The sequence below is a fragment of the Hippocampus bargibanti genome, linkage group LG18, assembly GCF_051943395.1.
Source record: "Hippocampus bargibanti isolate YZ-2025 linkage group LG18, ASM5194339v1, whole genome shotgun sequence".
In the NCBI taxonomy this organism is placed as follows: domain Eukaryota; kingdom Metazoa; phylum Chordata; class Actinopteri; order Syngnathiformes; family Syngnathidae; genus Hippocampus; species Hippocampus bargibanti.
The window spans coordinates 5096455-5117220 of record NC_142751.1 but is presented as its reverse complement, the minus strand read 5'-3'; the positions used below and the strand labels follow the sequence as shown (position 1 = coordinate 5117220).

Genomic DNA, 20766 nt, shown 5'->3' with positions numbered 1-20766 from the left:
TATGTATATCAGGCTTTTGTGGTAAAACTACAAAAATCCAATTATAAAGACAACAGCCCATATTTGCTTCTAAAATGGATCGGATTTGACTCTGATATTTTACCATACAGAATGAATGCAGGTTTTCAAAAAATGGGTTGGAAAACGGTTAAATGACAACCGACACCAATTTTTTTGTTTCCTAACTGACATCAGAAAAACGTTTTGTAACATCTAAAATAGCCAAAACACGCAGGCTGATATTTTATTCAAATGCAAAACACCAATAAAAATGACTTAAAGTGTCCAAAATCTGCAAAAAATTGAGCTGCGAATTGGGCATTTTCAGAAAGTCCCGCCCCCAGTTCGTGATGTCACGCCAAGACGTCTTGCATTGCTGGAGAATAAAAACAATGGCTTCAGATTCAGATATTATGCTTTCTTGTTACACATCCAGTTATGAATATGATTCAAATAGTTCTGAAGAGGAATGCATACATTTTTGCCATCTATTACTGACTGTGAACCCTAGCTAGCTCGCTATTAGTTATCTATTAGCTAGCTAGCTAACTTGATCTGAGTTGTTCCCGGTTGAGTGAACGCTGGCCCACAGAAAAAAAAATAATCATATAACTTTAAAGTGACCTTGAGAGCTATCAAGCTGGCCATCTATTACTTATATAACTATCTAGCTGGCTAGCGGGCTGGCTATCTATTAGCTATCTATTTACTGTATATTAGCTATCTATTGGCTATCTATTGACTATCTATTAGCTAGCTAGCTTTCTTTCTATTTCTATCTGTTAAGTGACCTTGAGAGTTTTGAAAGGTGCTGATAAATGAAATGTATTATTATTATTATTATTATCATCTCGGAAAAAAATGGGGTCACTGTTGCTGGCTACCTAGCTAGCTATGTATTTGCTCTCAATTTGCTAACTATTAGCTGTATAACTAGCTATCTAGCTAGTTATTAGTTATCTATTAGCTAGCTAGCTAACCTGATCTATTTGAGTTACTCCCGCTTGAGTGAACGCTAGCACATGAGGCTGCCGCTGCTCACCCACAGAAAAACTGATCCCGTGACTGTAAAGTGACCTTGAGAGTTTTGAAAGGCGCTGATAAATGTATTATTATTATTATTATCATCCATCCATTTTTCGTACCGCTTATATTCCTCATTAGGATCGCGAGGGGTGCTGGAGCCTATCTGAGCTGTCTTCGGGCACGAGGCGGGGGACACCCTGAATTGGTTGCCAGCCAATCGTAGGGCACACAAAGATGTACAACAGTCACTCTCACACTCACACATAACACACACACACACACACATCACACTCACACATTATTATTATTATTATTATTATTATTATTATTATTATGCCATACTCAGAGAGCAGCCCAACAGTGTTTTCTCACCGCAGAACTGGGTTAAGTTTTTGACTTAAGGGTACCTGAGCAGTTTCAAGGAGCAAAAATGTGCAAACCATAACTCGACCAATTTCTAAAGGAAAATTTATGACCAATATTTTTAACTGCAGCTGTCCTTTGGCCTCCCGCATTCTGGTCTTCAGGCCAAGTCCTTTCACACTGAGCTCGACTGCCATTTTAAGGTTTCACGTCCACCCGAGTACTATTTTATTCGACCCATCACAAAGCTGAGCCGGTACTCTAACGCAACATAAATGTGTACATTTTTAAGAATATACAGAGAAAAAAAAGTGTGAAATTGGAATATTCAAACTTGAACATATTAACTACAATAACTAAATACAATCTACTTGATTAGCATAGACAAATTCATTGAATCTTACTGCTTTCTGTAAGATGTTCATTCTTTCCCATATTGGTGCATAAATACAGTATGACATAGTTGGAGAAAAACAATATCCTATGATCCAAGGCAGACTAGACAGGATCCTGCATCACGTGCATCCAATGGACATCTGTCACTGCCTAAATATGGTCAAGGCGCACAGTGGAAAAAGTATGAGGGTGCTCACTCAGTTGGATTTCCATCTTCAAGATTTCCACCTCGCGGACTCTCCTGTCCTCTCGCTTGTTACCGTCACGTCGCACCGAGTCCGTTTCTGTTTGACTAACCGCACCACACAACCAGAGGAAAGATGGAGGCCATCAAGAAGAAAATGCAGATGCTGAAGCTGGACAAGGAGAACGCCATCGACCGGGCAGAGCAGGCCGAGGGGGACAAGAAAGGAGCAGAGGACAAATGCAAACAGGTGATGATACCACCATCCTACTTCTAACTCAAGCCCTTAAATGAAAGTCACATATACTTTATATCCATCTTTTTTTTTAATGGGTCTTCAATCCCTGATTTGCAATTTTCATTTAATTTCTCCATTTTGGAAACAATGCATTTTGTGCTGACAAAGCTATCAGAAATAAAGTCGATGGAATAAAGGAAGTGGATGAGTGGATGGTGCAGTGTTGATGTTCATTGGCCATCGTTTGCTATTATAATAATCATACATTTCAAACAAACAATATTGTATGTATTATTTAGATACTGGAAGCGCTCAAGGTATATGTGACACAGTGCAAAATATCTAGACCAGGGGTGTCAAAGTTATTTTTTGCCGCGGGCCACATTGTAGTTATGGTTTTCTCTCGAGGGCCGTTATGCATTTGGGGAACCCATTAGAATGTTTAAATCCCTTCAAATATTACATATAGAGCACACGGCAAATTAATGAATAACTCGTTTTCAAATCTGAAGTCAAGAATAATGACTTTTATTGTGGTTGACATCAAAAAATATGAAATTTTGGCACAGATTTTAGCAATCATCATGGAATTTAACAAGTTTAATTTGCTTCCGCGGGCCGAAAAAAATGATGTGGCGGGCCGGATTTGGCCCGCGGGCCTTGACTTTGACACCTGTGATCTAGCCAATCTGTCAGTCAATGTATAAATATAATATATATATATATATAAATTGTGACTAAGCTTGAAACTTGAACCATTTAATACCTTGTTTGAAATGCTAATAGTGCCAAGCCTGTTTTGCTGTGTTGGCGGTAATGAGTAACCTACTAATTACTATACAGCCACCAACCTTTCATTGAATATATTTTTCCCTTTAGAATTATAACCCTTAACCTGATAATTGTAGTAATGTGAACTGAATTCTTTTCACACAGCGCATTTGTATACTTTTGGTCATTGTGTTTTAAAGTGAGACCTCAACTTACGAACTTAATTGGTTCCCAGACAGAGTGTGTAAGGCGAAAAGTGTGTATCTCAAAAAAATAATTCCCATAGGAAACCATTAAAATGGGAATAATCCGTTCCCGGGTTTCCATAAAATATACTTTTCAACTAAATAAGCCTTAAAACTACACACAACATACCTTATTCTATGTATAATAAATGTGCTATTGTATTGTAATGAAAGAAATACACTGCATTGTATCATAAAGTCACTTTATTTACATTTGTGATGGTCATTTATGGCTTGATGGAATGGCGTTGGAGGTCGAAGGTCAAAGGGAATTGCTGATTGGAAAGAGAGGGGCATTACATGAGGACTGTAATTAAAGAAATAAACTGTGCTGTAAACGAAAGTTTTATTTACCTTTTTGATGGTTGTTGATGGCTTATGGAAGGAGAGTCACCTTCCATAAGGACTGTTGGTAACTTAACCTCTGGTGCTGTTCGGTCGCGTACTTCCGCCGAAGATCACTCCGCCAGGCGTGGTGGGTGTGTATTATGAAAATAGTGCTTATTATACGGTTTAATTTTCATAAATTTGATGTTTGTAAGACGAAAAGTTTGTAAGTTAAGGTGTTTGTAAGTTGAGGTCTCACTGTATTTTTATCGATGACTCTGTCTGCCATTTGTTGCTCCACAAAGAATTGCGTGCTGAGATACAAATAGACATCTACGATTCCCCGGTGCAAACTTTTCACATAGCAATTGCCGTCCGAGGACTTTGTGATTAAAATCCCATACCAATCCTTCCCTGATGAAGGCATTTCTATTTATGTCCTACCATTCATTTCAAGGTTTATCCGGCCTGGCCTGGGTCATCACAGTTAGCTGGAGCGCAAGTCCTTTTAAAGGGGTACAACCTGAACTAGTGTATTCAGATAATTAACTCGTATGTTTTCGGAAGCCTGAGTGAGATGATGCACATTTGGGGGCCTGAGTTGAAATCAAAGAAAAATACCGTATTTATTCGAGTATAACGCGCACACGTGTATAACACGCACCCCTAAATTTCCTACAGGATACAATTACATTAATTTATTTTTATGAACACTTAGAACCGCTATGCGGCTATATTTTAAAGATGAAGCGCTAAGTACTATATACAGAGGTACCTCCGCTTACGAACTTAATTGGTTCCCAGAAAGTGTGTGTAAGACGAAAAGTATGTCTTACAAACATTAATTTCCCATAGGAAACCATTAAAAATGAGAATAATCCATTTCCAGGTCCCCATAAAATATAATTTTCTCCTCAATAAGCCTTAAAACTACACAAAATACCTTATTTTATGTATAATAAATGTGCTGTTGTATTGTAATTAAAGAAATAAACTGTACTGTGTAATAAAGTCGTTTTATTTGCCTTTGTGATGGTCGTTAATGTTGTTGCCTCTTGATGATATCCGAGTGAAGTTCCCGTGCTTTCTTGGCGATAATACCCTCACTCACACTGTCCCCTACTAGCTGCTTTACGTTAATCCAAATCAACAAAGCTTTTTCAACCTCTTCTATTGCCTGAGACCGTTGCTTAGACAACACAGAAACACCCTTAGCCACACGTAGCAACGGTCGACTTAGCATACTGGTACTGGGACGCTAAGTCACGCAAACGCACACACTGGTGTTTCTCGATGATCTCCTTATTCTGCTCGACCGTAATTTTCTTTTGTGTCCTCTTCGGTTGAACACTAGCCTGTGGTGGGGTCTTTTTCGGTCCCAAAAAAAGCAAAAGTATCCACTCGATAACAAACCACGCCTACACTGAGTGCACTCATAGAAAGTGGGTGTGGAAAACTAGTCCGTCAGCCATTGTGGCGCCCCGTGTGTTTTCCAAAAACTAGTTTGTATGCCAAGATTATATTCTCGCGAATTTAAAGTTCATAAGGTGAAAAGTTTGTTAGCTAAAGCGTTCGTAAGCCGAGGTATCACTACAGTACTTGCTTTTTTTCATTCTTCTTTGAAAATTAATGCCGTGTCAAACGTTATAATGTGCTGCTATGAATTACATCGGATATAAATGTGTTGCAGAATGAGTTACATAAACTATACCAAAAAAAATGTAACTGCAAGGTATTTATGCTTCATTACATTTCCCCACCAGTGACCAACATATAATGATTTAGCCATGTCACACATCGAGTCATACAGTCCATCATTCAAAATTGCAGTAGCATGAAAACAGTTTAATATATATTTCCATACTTTATTACTAAATGTTCCTTCCATGACTACTGCTTTCTCTGTCATACTCCACACATTTATTTGACTCTGACGTGTGTGTTGTGTTTTGCAGCTGGAGGAGGAGCTGCTGGGTCTGCAGAAGAAGCTGAAAGGAGTAGAAGATGAACTCGACAAATACTCTGAATCACTGAAGGATGCTCAAGAGAAATTGGAACAGGCCGAGAAAAAAGCAACAGACGTAAGTGGCAATGAGAGAGGAAAATCCACTTTATTCAGCCCGTTTTCGACACGCACTGCACAAAATGTCATTCCAGAACCTAATGCATGAGTGATAATCATTGAACTTTAATTTGACCTTCAAGGGTACTCTATTAAAAAGCTCGTTAGTTCCGGTGTAAAGTTGCTAACCCAGAGCAGTCCCTCAGCAAACAGCTGCAGATGAAGTGTTATTAAACCTGTGAGGATCAGGTTCTTCTGGTATCAAAATTTGTCAGTGACTTCATCTATTTTAGCGAATGTCAGTTTGGTGCCACAAGTTCTTGCATCTCGGGCATGCTGGAGTTGGGCTGCTGACTTCAGACAGTAGGTGGGGTACATCCTTAATTGGTTGCCAGATAAATACATGTCGTCGAGTGTACACTCATACACTATACACGCACGGCACCACACTGCCCCGCAGAGGCAACGGAGTGCACAGCAGGGGCATCGAAAATTTATTCTAATTTATTGATGCCATTGCTATCGTCGCTGGTCATTATTATTTATATGATAAAAAAACCTTCACCGGCTGCATACATAACGATCGGACAACGTTTTATACTTTCCACCCTTTTTGCAATTTGCTCTTAATTGGTGTTTAAATGGGCCCAGTTACTACAGGCTCAGTGTTGGAATGACACATGAAATATGGCGGACAAGGGGACGTACCGTGGCGATCAAATGACAACACGACACTGTTGCCACGGTAACGACACTGTTTCAACATAGAATCGAGTTCAACGTCTATGGCGACTTATATGTCAATCGACGCGGTGAGAAGAAAAATCCAAATGTTACAACAAGCCGCGTTTGAGGCGGAGGACCGAGTCGAGCTTCTTCACCGAGAAACGGACTTTGAGAGACAGGCGAGAATGGGGGTAATCACTAAAAATGTATACATGCGAATTGCTAGCTAGCTAACTTTCTATCTATTTGAGTTATTCCGGGTTGAGTGAACGCTGGCGCATTTGGCTGCCGCTGTTCACCCACAGAAAAACTGATTCTGTGACTGTAAAGTGACCTTGAGAGTTTTGAAAGTTGCTTATAAATGAAATGTATTATTATTATTATTATTATTATTATTATTATTATTATTATTATTATTATTATTATTATTATCAGTATCAGTATTATTAGTATTAGTATTAGTATTAGTATTAGTATTAGTATTAGTATTAGTATTAGTATTAGTATTATTATTGACACACCTCATGAAAGATGAGCTATAAAGTACGTCACACTCAGCAAAAATGTAAGCATCATGACTCTGAAGGGTTAATTTGACAGAATTTCGCACACAAATCCATATGTAGTTTAGAAAAATAAAAATCAATTTTTAAAAAATCTCAAGTATTTATGGATCCGTATTTTATTACCAGTCATACGTATGGCGATTGGTCGCTGGAAGTTGTCCAAGCAACAGAAAAAGTCATGAAAATGTCCTCAAATACACGCCTTCACTGAGATATTTTTGTAAATAATGTACTGTACAGGTGTTATAACAAAGTATACAGTATGTTGAATGATAAGTGTATATATAAGGCGTACAGTAGGTAAATCCCAGAATAACATATACATCTTCCCAACGTTTACAATTTTTATGAGTGTTTCAAGTGAACAATGTACAGTGATACCTTCCAGAAAGTGTGTAAGGTGAAGAGTGTTTGTTCCAAACATTAATTTCCCATAGGAAACCATTAAAATAACAATAATCTGTTCCCAGGTCCCCATAAAACATATTTTTCTACGAAATAAGCTATGTACCTAATATTGGCAATAGTTGAGTCACAGTAGGTACTCCAAAGCAATTAATTTAGTGGGAAGGACTTATCTTGCAGGACTGTATGTGTCCCTACTCTTGGATCTGTTTCAGAAGATTCAGATGTTTTCTACTACATGTCCGTCCATTTCATTCGTGTTAGTTTCCAAAATACTCCAGTTTTTGTCACATATACCCAAAATACATTTCCCCGGATTTCAAGTTTTATGTCTTGGCGATTTAGAAGATTAATTAATTTCTCGTAAAATAGTCACAAATATCTCTATTTTTCTGTTTTTGTCTCGGCAGGCTGAAGCCGAAGTGGCATCTCTAAACAGACGTATCCAGCTGGTGGAGGAGGAGTTGGACCGAGCTCAGGAGAGACTTGCAACTGCTCTGCAGAAGCTAGAGGAAGCTGAGAAAGCAGCTGACGAGAGTGAAAGGTGAAATGCTCACTTGTCAACATCTTACACCCTTTGCCAACCTGGGTTCTCCCTGAAGCTTGGTATATTACAACAAATAACATTGCTTTATGGGCTGCTAAGCATGTCCGTCTCATCTGCTGTACAAATGTATAAATATAGTTTCTTGCTGAATGTGTTCAGTGTTCATTAACGCATAGTAGCGTTGATACAAATAAGAGAAGCAGTAACATACAATACCATCAATCAGTTCTCCGCAAAGGAATTGAACGAGTTGATTCAAACTACTGGTCATCAACATTCAAGCAATTATTTGAGTAAAGTTTGTCATAAAGTAATGGTCTCTCTCTCTCTCTCTCTCTCTCTCTCTCTCTCTCTCTCTCTCTCTCTCTCTCTCTCTCTCTCTCTCTCTCTCTCTCTCTCTCTCTTTCTATCTTTCTCTCTATTTCTTTCTTTTTCTTTTTCTTTTCTTTCTTTTTCACTCACTCGCTGTCATTCAAGTTAAATTGCTCAATACCGATTTGCTATCTGTTAGTTTTCTATTAGCTAGCTATTAGTGGTCTAGCTGGCTGACTACCTACCTAGCTAGATAGCTATTTAAGCTATTTATAATGATAATAATAATAGTAAGAAGAAGAATACATTTCATTTATAAGCGCCTTTCAAAACTGTCAAGGTCACTTTACAGTCACAGGATACGTTTTTTTCTGTGGGTGAGCAGCGGCAGCTACACGCACCAGCGTTCACTCAAACTGGAAAAACTCAAATCGATATAAAGCTAGCTAGCTTGCTAATAGCTAGCTAACAGATAGCTAGATAGCTAGCTAGATATCTAAAATTAGCGGTCTGGCTGGCTGGTTATCTAGCTAGCTATCTACTGTGTTAGCTATCTAGATATCTTCCTATCTATTTGAGTTACTTCCGAGTTGTCTGCACGCTGGAACATGTGGCTGCCGCTCCTCACTCAAAGAAAAACTTAACCTGTGACTGTAAAGTGACCTTGAGAGTTTTGAAAGCCCTTATAAATGAAATATATTATTATTATTATTATTATTATTATTCATTCATTTACAGAAACTCAATCTATGTTTTTGTTATTAAGAGGAATGAAGGTCATAGAGAACAGAGCAGGCAAGGATGGGGAGAAAATGGAGATCCAGGAGATGCAGCTAAAAGAGGCCAAACATATCGCTGAGGAAGCTGACCGCAAATATGAAGAGGTAAGACATGTATCATAAGTGTCAGATGCACCGTTTTCTAGATTCCAAGTATGTTGTAAGCATATCTTAAGGAATGATACATATTAAAAGACAACCGACGTCTCTGGACCAGTTGTGTCCATCATTTGTAAAATGGCTTCAAATGACTTCTACTGAGCGTATTTTACAAAGATTCCACCGCATATAGCTATATTTTACGTTTTAATACTCGCACTGAATATTCAGGAAGTCTTGTTTTTGAGTTGGTGACGAGTCCGTACGTGACGTCACTAAAGGAACGCCCCCTGACCGAAAAAAAAAAAGACAAATTGTAGCAGTCCTTCCATCACGTCGATATATTTTGCTGTATTGTTTGGTCTGAAAACCTTGTGTTGTACCCAAACGCCGCCAGAAGAGGGTGTCCAAGCTCCATATAAAGAATTTATCAGCCTGTGGAAACGGAGGTGGTCACAGGAGGTCGCCATTTTGTGCCTCTTTTCTGGTGATCGTTTCTCCCCAATGTTGCCTCAAAATGGCATGAAATAAATTCTTTAATCGATTGCAAACATGAATGCTTTCCTCTTCAGAACTATTTGAATCATTCATAGCTGGAGGTGTAACAAGAGAGCATATTCTCCGAATCTAAAGCCATTGTTTTGATTCTCAAGCAATACTTCACAATCTTAAAGGACAACCAACACCCCCGGACAAGTTGTGTCCATAATTTGTAAAATCACTTCAAATGACTTCTAATGAGCGTATTTTACAAAGATTCCAAGGCATATAGCTATACAGTAAAGTCTCGTTATATCGATATTCAAGGGAGTCCAAAAAAATATCGATATAACCGGGACTATCGATATATCCGACCCTGTTTGCATGTAATTTTCTCCGTGCGTGCATAGAAATAGTATCGATATAACCGGGACTATCGATATATCCGATATCGATATAACGAGACTTTACTGTATTTCACATTTTAAGACTTGCGCTGAATATTCAGGAAGTCTTGTTTTCGAGTTGATGACGATCTCCTACGTGATGTCACGTAGGGAACGCCCCTGACCGAGAAAGCGACACACAATGCATTTTGGGTACTTTGTTTAGTCTGAAAACATCGTGTTGATTAGAAATTAGAAGGAAAACTACATAAATAACGCGATGGTGAACCGCTGTGTGTCACAGCCAATTGCGTTAACAAGCTTAAACAATGTGTAAATTTACACAAATTGCCAGTGGACAAATCAGCCTTTTCCAACGGAGCTTGTGCGCCATCTTGTGCATTTTCTGGGTGCCACATTGGAGTCCAGACGGCTCGAATTGATACGGAAGGATTTCTTTAATCGATTGCAAACATTTATGCTTTCCTCTTCAGAACTATTTGAATCATATTCATCACTGGATGAGTAACAAGAAAGCATCTTCTCCGAATCTGAACTCTCTGAAGCCATTGTTTTGATTCTGGAGCAAGTCAGTTCGTGACTAATAGTGACATCACAAACAAGGGGCGGGACTTTCTGAATCTCCCCAGTTTCGAGCTCATTTGTATTGGTGTTTTGCATTTGACTAAAAATATCAGCCTGCGAGATTTAGGTATTTTAGATGCTATAAAACGTTTTAGTGATGTCAGTTAGGAAACAAAGAAATGGTGTCAGTTGTCCTTTGTTTGAAATCATTTTGTCACTCATCACGTGTCTGCTGTACATGTCTACAGGTCGCACGTAAACTTGTGATTCTTGAGGGCGATCTGGAGCGTTCAGAGGAGCGTGCTGAGGTGGCCGAGGCGTAAGTTGACACTTGTACCTTGAAAAGACAAACGCTGACATAGAAACCCTCATCCATTGTTTATGTTGTTATTGTAAAGCTCATGTGATCACTATAATGAACACATGGGAGTGTTAAGATTTTGTTACATGTAGAAAAGGAAAGAAGCGCTCTATTTTCCTATGCGGCACGAAGAAACACAGATCCTTATTTTCCTACAAGTGCAGGACTAACTGTGTGTGTGTTCCAATTTGGGAGTGCAGTGAGGGTGCGTCCTTGGAGTTGCACCTGGTGAAGTGACACATTGGTGGCAATAAGTGGACCTAAATTCATATCTGCTCTAACTGTGTTTAAATTCTGTTGCACAAGAGACTGACAGTAAGTAATGATTTTGAGGCATAGGCAGACAGACACTTGGTCAATGAACTCATTCTGGATACCACATTGTCTGTTGCCATACCATGATTAAGAGCAGTACAAGTCCACAGATTTCAGCAATTGTTATTACCCATTGAGGTATCTCCATCCAAACTCCACTGAAATAGGCAGCTATGTAACTTGAGCACGCCCAGAGCGGTCCAGCCCACCATCCGTAGATCCGTCCCATCCATCCACAAAATTACCCACGCTGGTCTAACACAGAGTTGCGCCACCTGCTGTTCACAAAAATAGGGCTCAAAGTGAAGTAATGAATTGCACGTTCATCTGTATCGTTTCATGAACTGATTATTCACACCATCATTTCACCAGCATGTGCATTGCCTGTGCTGCAGGCTTTTACATTTGTGTGAGTTCAATGTTCTAAGAAATAACACAGATTAAGGACACTGAGACGAGAATGTTTATTTGTGCTTCCCTGTGTGTTTCTATATAATGCATGCCTCAATACACCACCACCACCACCACCGCCACCTGTCTCCGATGTCTTGCTTGCCCTCACCCTCAAACCAAACCACCTGGCTTTGGACGAAGCCCAACAGTCGAGTGAGGGAGCTGGAAGAGGAGTTTGGGTTAATGGACCAGAATTTGAAATCCATGATGTGCGTAGAAGAAGAGGTATTTATTGTGCTACCTCTGCCGTGGGTTCATCCTGACCCACTGCCCGCTCCTCCTACAACCTGCCATCTTAACACTTTGTTCTCATTTCTCCATCTAACCTGCGCGTACAATCAGATCTAAAAATTTTCGTTCATCATTACCGTAATTTCCGAACTAAAAAGCGCACCTGATTATAACCCTCACCAAATACATTTTTAAAGGACAAACCATTTTGTACATACATAAACCGCACCTGTATATAAACTGAATGTTTAAAAAGAAAAACGGTACACAGAAAAATATTTCAAAGTTTTAATAATATACCTTAACTTTTCTTTCAAAACAGTGCCTGTTACGCGGCAGCAACACAACATGCATTACGGTAGTAACAAAGCCCGAACATGGATGTTCAAAAATATGCCTTTACAAGTGAGACATACCAAGTCACCAAGACACGGAAGAAATACGTTAGCAGACTTGTGCAAAAGTGGCTCTTCGCAGAAGGTCAGTTTTGGTAAACGACTAAGTAACCCATTCACACGGAGGGCCACTTTAAATGCACGATTCACACGCGTAGTTACCGTAGTCACATTAACTTGCCTCTTCCTCGGCACATATATTCGCCGTGTCCCACTCTTACCTTTATTACTCGAGCGCCCTATGGCGGCCGTTAGAAAAAATGCATACATTGGTCGCATCGTTGCATAAACCGCAGTGTTGAAAGTTTGTGACAAAAGTCGCAGCTTTTAGTCCGGAAATTTCGGTACATAAATCTGGTTGGATTTATTAGAGGAAAATATGTACAACATTGAATTCATTTATTGTAATTAATTTTAGATATATTAGCAAAAGGGGACCTTTTACTGAAACTCCATTTGTGGTTAATTCACACATCCACAAAGTAGCACCAAAAATATGCAAGACTCAATTATTTTTGATATTGATGATTAATTTGTATTTGTAATTATGCAAGCAGTACAGCTAAAACCTTTTTTTTCTGAAACCTACCACCCAACTCTGAATTAAGGCAGCAATTGGAATTGGAACAATTGGAATTAGATTATTGAGTGGCCATTTGAATAGTTTGGATCAGTCTCAGTTTTCCTTCACTGTCTTTCTTTTCCTTTCTTACTCCTTTTCTCTCCTCTTACCGCCATTGCTCAGTAAATCAGGTGATCTTGAGGAAGAATTGAAAAATGTCACCAACAACTTGAAGTCACTGGAGGCTCAGGCTGAAAAGGTACCAAATGTTCTTGCAATGCATTTATTGATCAAAATACTAAAATTAGGCGGAGTGATTTTGACAATTAAACCCAATTGCATGTTTTCCCCTTTGTATTGTTACTGCAGTTTAATGTGTGATTATTTTTCTTGGGGTCCTCTTCCTACTTCGTTTTTTCCAACACAAACAAAAGTTGGTCATATAATTTTTAAATTATTTCATTTTCTACTATCGGTATGTCAAATTTAAAGACTATGTAAAATTCCTTAAATCCAAACACATGCACAGCATACAATGCATGCAATTGTATACAAAGCATACAACATACACATCATACAACAGTGCATCAAACAAAAATGACCCGACACCGAATGGTCGTGCCGGGTGTCCTTTTGAGTGTCACTGATTGGCAATGACCAATACCTGCGAGGCAGCAGGCAGGGCTGACAGCGCGACCCATTGGTCGCCAATCCGAACGTGGCAGTCCGCCAAGGAACTGGACAACCGGCACCTGTGCAGGTGCAGGTGGGGCCGACAGCACCACCCGTTGGTCGCAAACCAGATCATGACAATTAAACCCAATTGCATTTTTTCCCCTTTGTATTGTCTTGAAAAATGTATCGTGGAGGTTTAGCTTTTTTTTTAAGAACATTTCTGGCCCATAGCATAGTTTTGACTTGTAATACCACTATTCCCCACTAGATGGGAGAAATGGCGTTGCTGCTCTTGCTCTTATACTGCCCAGTACGACAACCTGAATACTGTATCCCTCATAATTTGTTTGCGGATTTAGAATGACATGTAGAACAAATTGTCGTCCCTTAATTTGACAATAAAGCTGACTTAGACTTTTAATTATATGAACATTTTAGACAATGGAACCCTTTGCAACTGGCAAAAAAATCTTCCAACGTTTGGATACATGCTCTGAGAAATTTATTCAGACATGCACCTACTGCAAGTATACCCCCAGCAATCCCTTATCTTGCACAGCCCTTTCATTACAGATACAATACATGCTTGAAAGACTAATTAAAGCCAAATAAAACGTCACACCGCCATGGCGATTTAGTGAAGGGTTTTGCTGTTTGATAAGAATAGCTTATTTTACTGCCCTTTCAAACCAGCTATTTTTTTAACTAAGATTTTAATCTCATTGTCGTTAAATGAGTGATTCTGGATCGTGCTTACAACACACTGCTGAGATCGTTACCACAGAGGCGTAGTTATGCTGATGAGTGGATACCCTAGCTAATGGGGCAATCAGGCCAGTTGTAGCCCATAATCAGTCAGGACAATAGAAGTAATCAGTCAGGACAATAGAAGTAATCAGTGTAGCCTCAGGAAATAGTCCTCTGCTCCCCCCAACCTTAGAGCAGGGACCTATCAGAGCAGAGGTCTGGGACCGCCACATCTGGACAGTAGGGATACATATGTAAATATAGGGCCAGAGCTACCAGCAAAATTTTTAGTTCGCTGACGAAGCCTCTTGGATGAGTAGCGAAACATCCAGACAGGATGACGGCTAAAGAAACCTTTTCATCGATGGACCACTCCTGTACGCCTGAGAGCTTACACAGACATGTTACACGCATCTGTTTTTAAATTGGTACACAAAATAAATCTTGAAGAAACAGCTATGTCTTCCCGTGGGTGGCGTTTCTTCCTTAACAGTGTCACAACTGACTTAGTTCTTCAAGATAATCCAAATTGGTGATGGGCGACGTTTGTTACAGACGCAGATTGATTGTCTCTTAGCATCACAATTGCTTTTGATTCACCTGTAACCTGTAGTTCAATCACTATGTTCGTTTCACGCCTACGTGACAAGTTATTTGAATAACCAATGTTGTATGGCCCCTCCACTAAACACACTTTGCAATGGCATATTCCAATACTTTTGCATAATGACAGGTGCAATCTTCTCTCTTGTTTCTCAGATCCATATATCACCTAGAAATAAGATCTGTATAGTATTGATCTACTATCCTATGGTCATCTTTTGATATCAAATACAAAGGTTGAGGAATAGCGATAAATAATTGATTCCTAATGATTAAAAGACTATGTAAAAGAGATAAAGAAGTCCTGTCAGATATTAATGAGTTACTTTTGAAACTGTGACTCATTCTTTTCCTTGTAATCTTTAATAACTACAACTATTTTTTCCGGGGTTTTAGTACTCACAGAAGGAAGACAAATACGAAGAAGAAATAAAACTTCTGACTGACAAACTTAAAGAGGTAACGTGCTTGATTCATGTTTGCCTGATTGTGTGATTCTCGTTCTGCTTACCACTTTTCATTTGAAGAGTTTTCATTTCAGACATTAGGAACATTGGTATCGATGTGTTTTTCAGGCTGAGACCCGAGCAGAGTTTGCAGAGCGATCTGTGGCCAAGCTGGAGAAGACCATTGATGATCTGGAAGGTATTCAGTTATTTATTTTCTCAATACTATCATCAATGCTCAACTTTGAGGAAATACATCTACACTAACACGTAGTTAGTCTGTCAACAGCTTTTAAACATCTTTCTATTTTTAGTAAGATTATATTTTTTTACATGCTGACATGGCAAATCTGATCTTGATTTTGTGGGGTTTGCCAATATTTTTTTAATGAGTGGAAAACTGTCGGCTGCTGGTTTGGCTGCAATTTGAAATTCCAATCTCCAGTGCGTGCCATCGCGACATTGCATTATGTGAATATGTAACAGCCAATCAAATATACAATACAATACGTCCCAATTTATGTCGTGCGTTCACAATAGCTGCAGCTGTAATAAAGCATTTCACATAATAGTGAACACAAAACAAAATAATAAACACAACAGGAACGTTAAAAACGGACAGTTGTAAAATCTTAATTACTTTCTCCGTGTATGTACTCTGTGATGTTTGAGTACATGGAAAATGTTCAATTCAAACAATACGCTACTAATTGCGACTGAATTAAAGGGTATAATATTTTCAAAGAGAACATTTTGTACTCACTCCGTGGTTTTAATTGACCTAATATTAGATTTTTTTATGTGGGTGAGCACCGTCAGCCACACGCGCCAGCATTCACTCAACCCGGAAGTAACTCAAATAGAAAGCAAGCTAGCTAGCGAGCGAAAAGCGAAAATAGCTAGCAAAAAGATAGCTAATAGCTAGCGACTAGATAGCTAATACCTAGTGAATAGCTAGCAAAACGATAGCTAATACGTAGCGAATAGATAGCTATTAGCTAGCGAATAGATAGCTAATAGCTGGTGAATAGATAGCTAATTGTTATCAAATAGATAACTAAGAGGTAGTGAATAGATAGATAATAGCTAGCAAATAGATAGGTAATAGCTAGTCAATAGATAGCTAATACCTAGCGAATAGAGAGCTAATAGATAGTGAATAGATAACTAATACGTAGCGAATAGATAGCTAATGCAACGCAATACATACATATTGGTTTGTGCTGTTAGTACTTTAACAACTGCTGAAGCTGGAACAAACCGCTCACATGGAAAAAAGGAAAATACTACCCCCCCTATGGAAGGGAAAAAACATTGCCAGAGGCCATGGCCAGCGCTTTATCAGCACCCAAACAATCAGGACTGAGTATGATCACACTGACTTTGTTGGTTATGGATGCATTTTTGCTAAAGTTCTCTGTCCTGTCTCGCATGGTGTGTGTGTATGTCCACTTGTGTACATGTGTGTATTTGTGTGTGTTTCTGTTTGTGTATTTGTGTGTGTTTCTGTTTGTGTATATGTGTGTGTTTCTGTGTATGTATATGTGTGTGTTTCTGTGTGTGTATCCCGCAGATGAAGTGTATGCTCAGAAGCTGAAGGGCAAGGCTCTCAGTGAGGAGCTGGATTTGGCCCTGAATGATATGACAACACTGTAGAATCTGTCAATTCTTCTCCTTCCTGCTTAAACTCTTCACTGCCAGCTTGCTGCTGTTTTACAACATTCTACTGTGGTATTATTATCAGCTGGGATTATTTTATTTTTTGGGGGAAATGTAATGTTCACTCGTCATTGTACTGCCAGATCAGGCTACGTACAACATCGGTCTCTTCAAAATAGGTACTGGCTACTCAAGTACCTGCAATATGTTTTGATGAGGTCACACTACTCCCGCTAGTTTCCTCAGTTGAAATTGCAAAACACTTGCAATGCTGCCTTGCAATAAATCTATTTCAACTCTCTTCATTCTATGTGTCCATCCAGTCTTTTTTCCTTTCCATTCTTCTCTATTTTACAAAGCTCTCTGCATTTTTTTCCCATCCAATATCTTGAGACATTGACTACGAAGTTTCTAAAACTAAACACGAAATACTTTTCAAAAAGATGTTTCTGTTTTTCTTTCCTTGAAAACCCTCACATCTCACTGTATACTTTCCTCGTATGTCAAACTTTTTTGGCAACCTCGCTTTTCCTCTTTATCTATAAATCCCAAATCCAATGAAGTTGGACAATACAGACTGATTTTGATAATGCTTTCACAACACCTAAAGCTGGAACAAAGCGCTTAACAAATGAGTTAACAAAATAACAATAAAAAACTAATATACACAACACATAACATGGAACATGGATAATCATGCAATTGGAAAACATTTTAAATCATACGCTTCGTTGTTAACGCAGTTTGAGATGAAAGAACACTGTGTAAAACAGATTAAAACAGAAAATCAGAACACAACAATTTGCGGATCCATCCCAACTTACATTTGAGTTCAAAGTGATGAAAGGTGTGTTTGCGCGTGTGTGTGCGTGTGTGTGAAATTAGGTTCCCATGGGGCAAATCCCTCGCACGCCCCGTCCCCACCATGTGGTAAAAATATGTATCAGTGTGTGTGTGTGTGTGTGTGTGTGTGTGTGTGTGTGTGTGTGTGTGTGTGTGTGTGTGTGTGTGTGTGTGTGTGTGTGAAATTAGGTTCCCATGGGGCAAATCCCTCGCACGCCCCGTCCCCACCATGTGGTAAAAATATGTATCAGTGTGTGTGTGTGTGTGTGCGTGTGTGCGTGCGTGCATGTAGTCTATATTAAATTGTCTCCTGCAAACAATCTCCATGGAAAAATTAAAAGAAATAATTGAGGTGTTCAAATCACCATTTTTTAATAAACGTGTGTCTGTGTGTGCGTGTTTGTGTGTGTGTACATGTGTGCACGTATGTGTGTGTGTCACGGTTTTGCGAGGTGGTGATGGCGGGTGCGGATCCCAAAAAGCAGGCAGGAGGGAGCAGGAGGGTGTTTGACAAATTGTATTAAAATAAAGGTCAGCAGGAAGAAAATGTAAAACATCAAAATCATCTGAACAGAAACAAATACAAAGTATCAAAACAAAACCAAATGTAAAAGTCCACTAAGGTTAAACAAACACATGCACAGCATACAATGCATGCGATTGCAGATAAAGCATGCAACAAACAATGAACCGACAACGGATGGTCGTGCCGGGAGTCCTTTTAAGTGTCACTGATTAAAACGACCAGCACCTGCGAGGCTGCAGGCAGGGCTGACGTCGCTACCCATTGGTCGCCAATCCGAACGTGGCAGTCCGCCACTGATCGGGACGACCAGCACCTGTGCAGGTGCAGGCGGGGCCGACAGCGCCACCCGTTGGTCGCCAACCAAATCATGACAGTGTGTAAGATTGTAGCGGGTCGGAACAGATTCAACTTGTAAGTCAAGTATTCTCTTTTTGAATTTAATGCCCGTTCCACCCTACCCTCCTCCCAAAAAAAAAATACTGAGACATTGGACCATTCCACAGGTTATATGGAAACAGGTGAGTGTATGATTGGATATAAAATGAGCATCACTTAAATACACCATGGTTCACAGGCAAGGATGGTTAACAGTCTAAGAAAATTGCTCAATGTACAATTTCAATCAAGTGAAGGATTTTACCCTCCATGGTCGAATATCATTGAAAGACTCGGAGAATGTGGAGAAGTTGCGGCACATAAGTGCTTATGCAAAAAAACACCTTGAATATATCAAAAACACCGCTGGCGCCGCTGGGGAGCCACTCTATGCCTATCGCCGTGGGCAACTTCAGAGTGGAAGAGAGTCCAACCCCTCTCGAGAGGGCTGGGAACAGAACCTAGGCAGTGTGTGGAGGCAAGTCCAACTATATCTTGTCTGAACTTTTGTACCTCGAACACTAGCTCGAGCTCCTTCCCTGCAAGAGAGGTGACATTCCACATCCCAAGAGCTAGCTTCTGCAGCCGAGGATCCATGGTGAGCCCTTGAGAAGGGGGACCCACGTTGCCTCTTCGGGCTGAGCCCGGTCGGGCCCTATGGGTGTAGCCCCGGCCACCAGGCGCTCGCCAATGAGCCCCATCTACAGGCCTGGCTCCAGAGAAGGGCCCCGGTAACCCGCGTCCGGGCAAGGGAAACTTGGTTCCATTCATAAGGGGCCGTCTGAGCCATGCTTTGTCTGGTCCCTCACCAAAGACCTGTTTGCCAGATGTGACCTTGCGAGGGGCATAAAGCCCCAGATAACTTAGCTCCTAGGCTCATCGGGACACACAAACCCCTCCACCAAGTTACTGTTAGTTATGATTAATGAAGCAGAAATCCAAAGTAAAAACAAAAAGATTCTTTAATTTTTGGGACGGCACAGAAAAACGTGACTGCTGACCCCCAAAGGCAGCAGGAGAGAGAAGGCCAGGAGCCAAAGGGTTGCAGTATAGCGAATTGCCCTAAGATTACGGCTCGTGGAGGGGAATCTAATCTAATCAAACAGATCAAATGAATAGTTTTAACTTGGATAAAGTTAATGTTTTGAACATTTCTAGTCTTTTTTTAGAACAATGCAATATTTCATCAAAGATCTGAAATTGATGTATAACATTGAGGGCTCTGCATCTTGCCAAATGGGACGGCACACAATGTATCTAGTTTAGTAAGTTACCTGATGTAGTTCAAGAAATAATGTGTGCTTGTATGCTCATGTGTCTTTTTGATTTGCAGATAAACTATCCTACGCCAAAGAGGAAAATCTGGACATGCATCAGGTGTTAGAGCAAACTCTTCTGGAACTCAACAACTTATAACAACAGTTTCCCAGTCACAACTTCCATGACACACTCCAGGTCCCATTATTCATAGATTCTTGTTTTTTTGTTTTTTATCTTTAGCTTCGTATTATTAGTTTTGTGACATTTTATTTGTTTTTTCATGGTGTTCCATAATCATTGCCTTTTCCAAACACTTTTGTTTATGTATTGTTTCACCTGGAGATTGTTAGAGCACTTTTCTGTAAATAAATATTTTAATTATCACACTTTGTCACAGCCTGGATTTCTGGAACCCAAAAACATTATTCCGTTCGGTCCAGACCCTAACATATTCTATTCAATTGTGCTCCATTCCTACCACATTTCAAAAACATGCATGTGACTATGAGATTAATTGAAGGCTGGAGGGCAGCCCAGTCGACTAGTGGTTAGCACATCGACTTCAGAGGGCAGAGGTTGTGTTAAATCCGTGCTCGAGCTACCCTGTGTGGAGTTTGCATGTTCTCCCCGGGCCTGTGTGGGTGAGTGTGAGCCTGAATGGTTGTTGGTTTCTGTGTGCCCTATGATTGGCTGGCAACCAAATCAGTAGTAGGGAGCCAGTTTTGGGAGTGCTCGTAGGGTTAATTTTCGATTTTTTTCCCACAAAAATAATGTCTTAATATAATAAAAATATCATAAAGCAAAGCAAAAATAATGTT

General features: G+C 39.8%; 1 protein-coding gene across 1 annotated transcript; it reads left to right on the top strand.

Moving 5' to 3' along the window:
- The first annotated feature begins 1983 nt into the window (after positions 1-1983).
- On the top strand, positions 1984-17249 carry tpm2 (tropomyosin 2 (beta)). The gene is made up of 9 exons (XM_089020878.1): positions 1984-2219; positions 5506-5631; positions 7720-7853; positions 8935-9052; positions 10746-10816; positions 12998-13073; positions 15236-15298; positions 15415-15484; positions 16859-17249. The coding sequence occupies exons 1-9, from the start codon at positions 2106-2108 to the stop codon at positions 16939-16941; spliced, it is 855 nt and encodes a 284-aa protein (XP_088877004.1). The 5' UTR covers positions 1984-2105; the 3' UTR covers positions 16942-17249.
- Positions 17250-20766: the final 3517 nt, after the last annotated feature.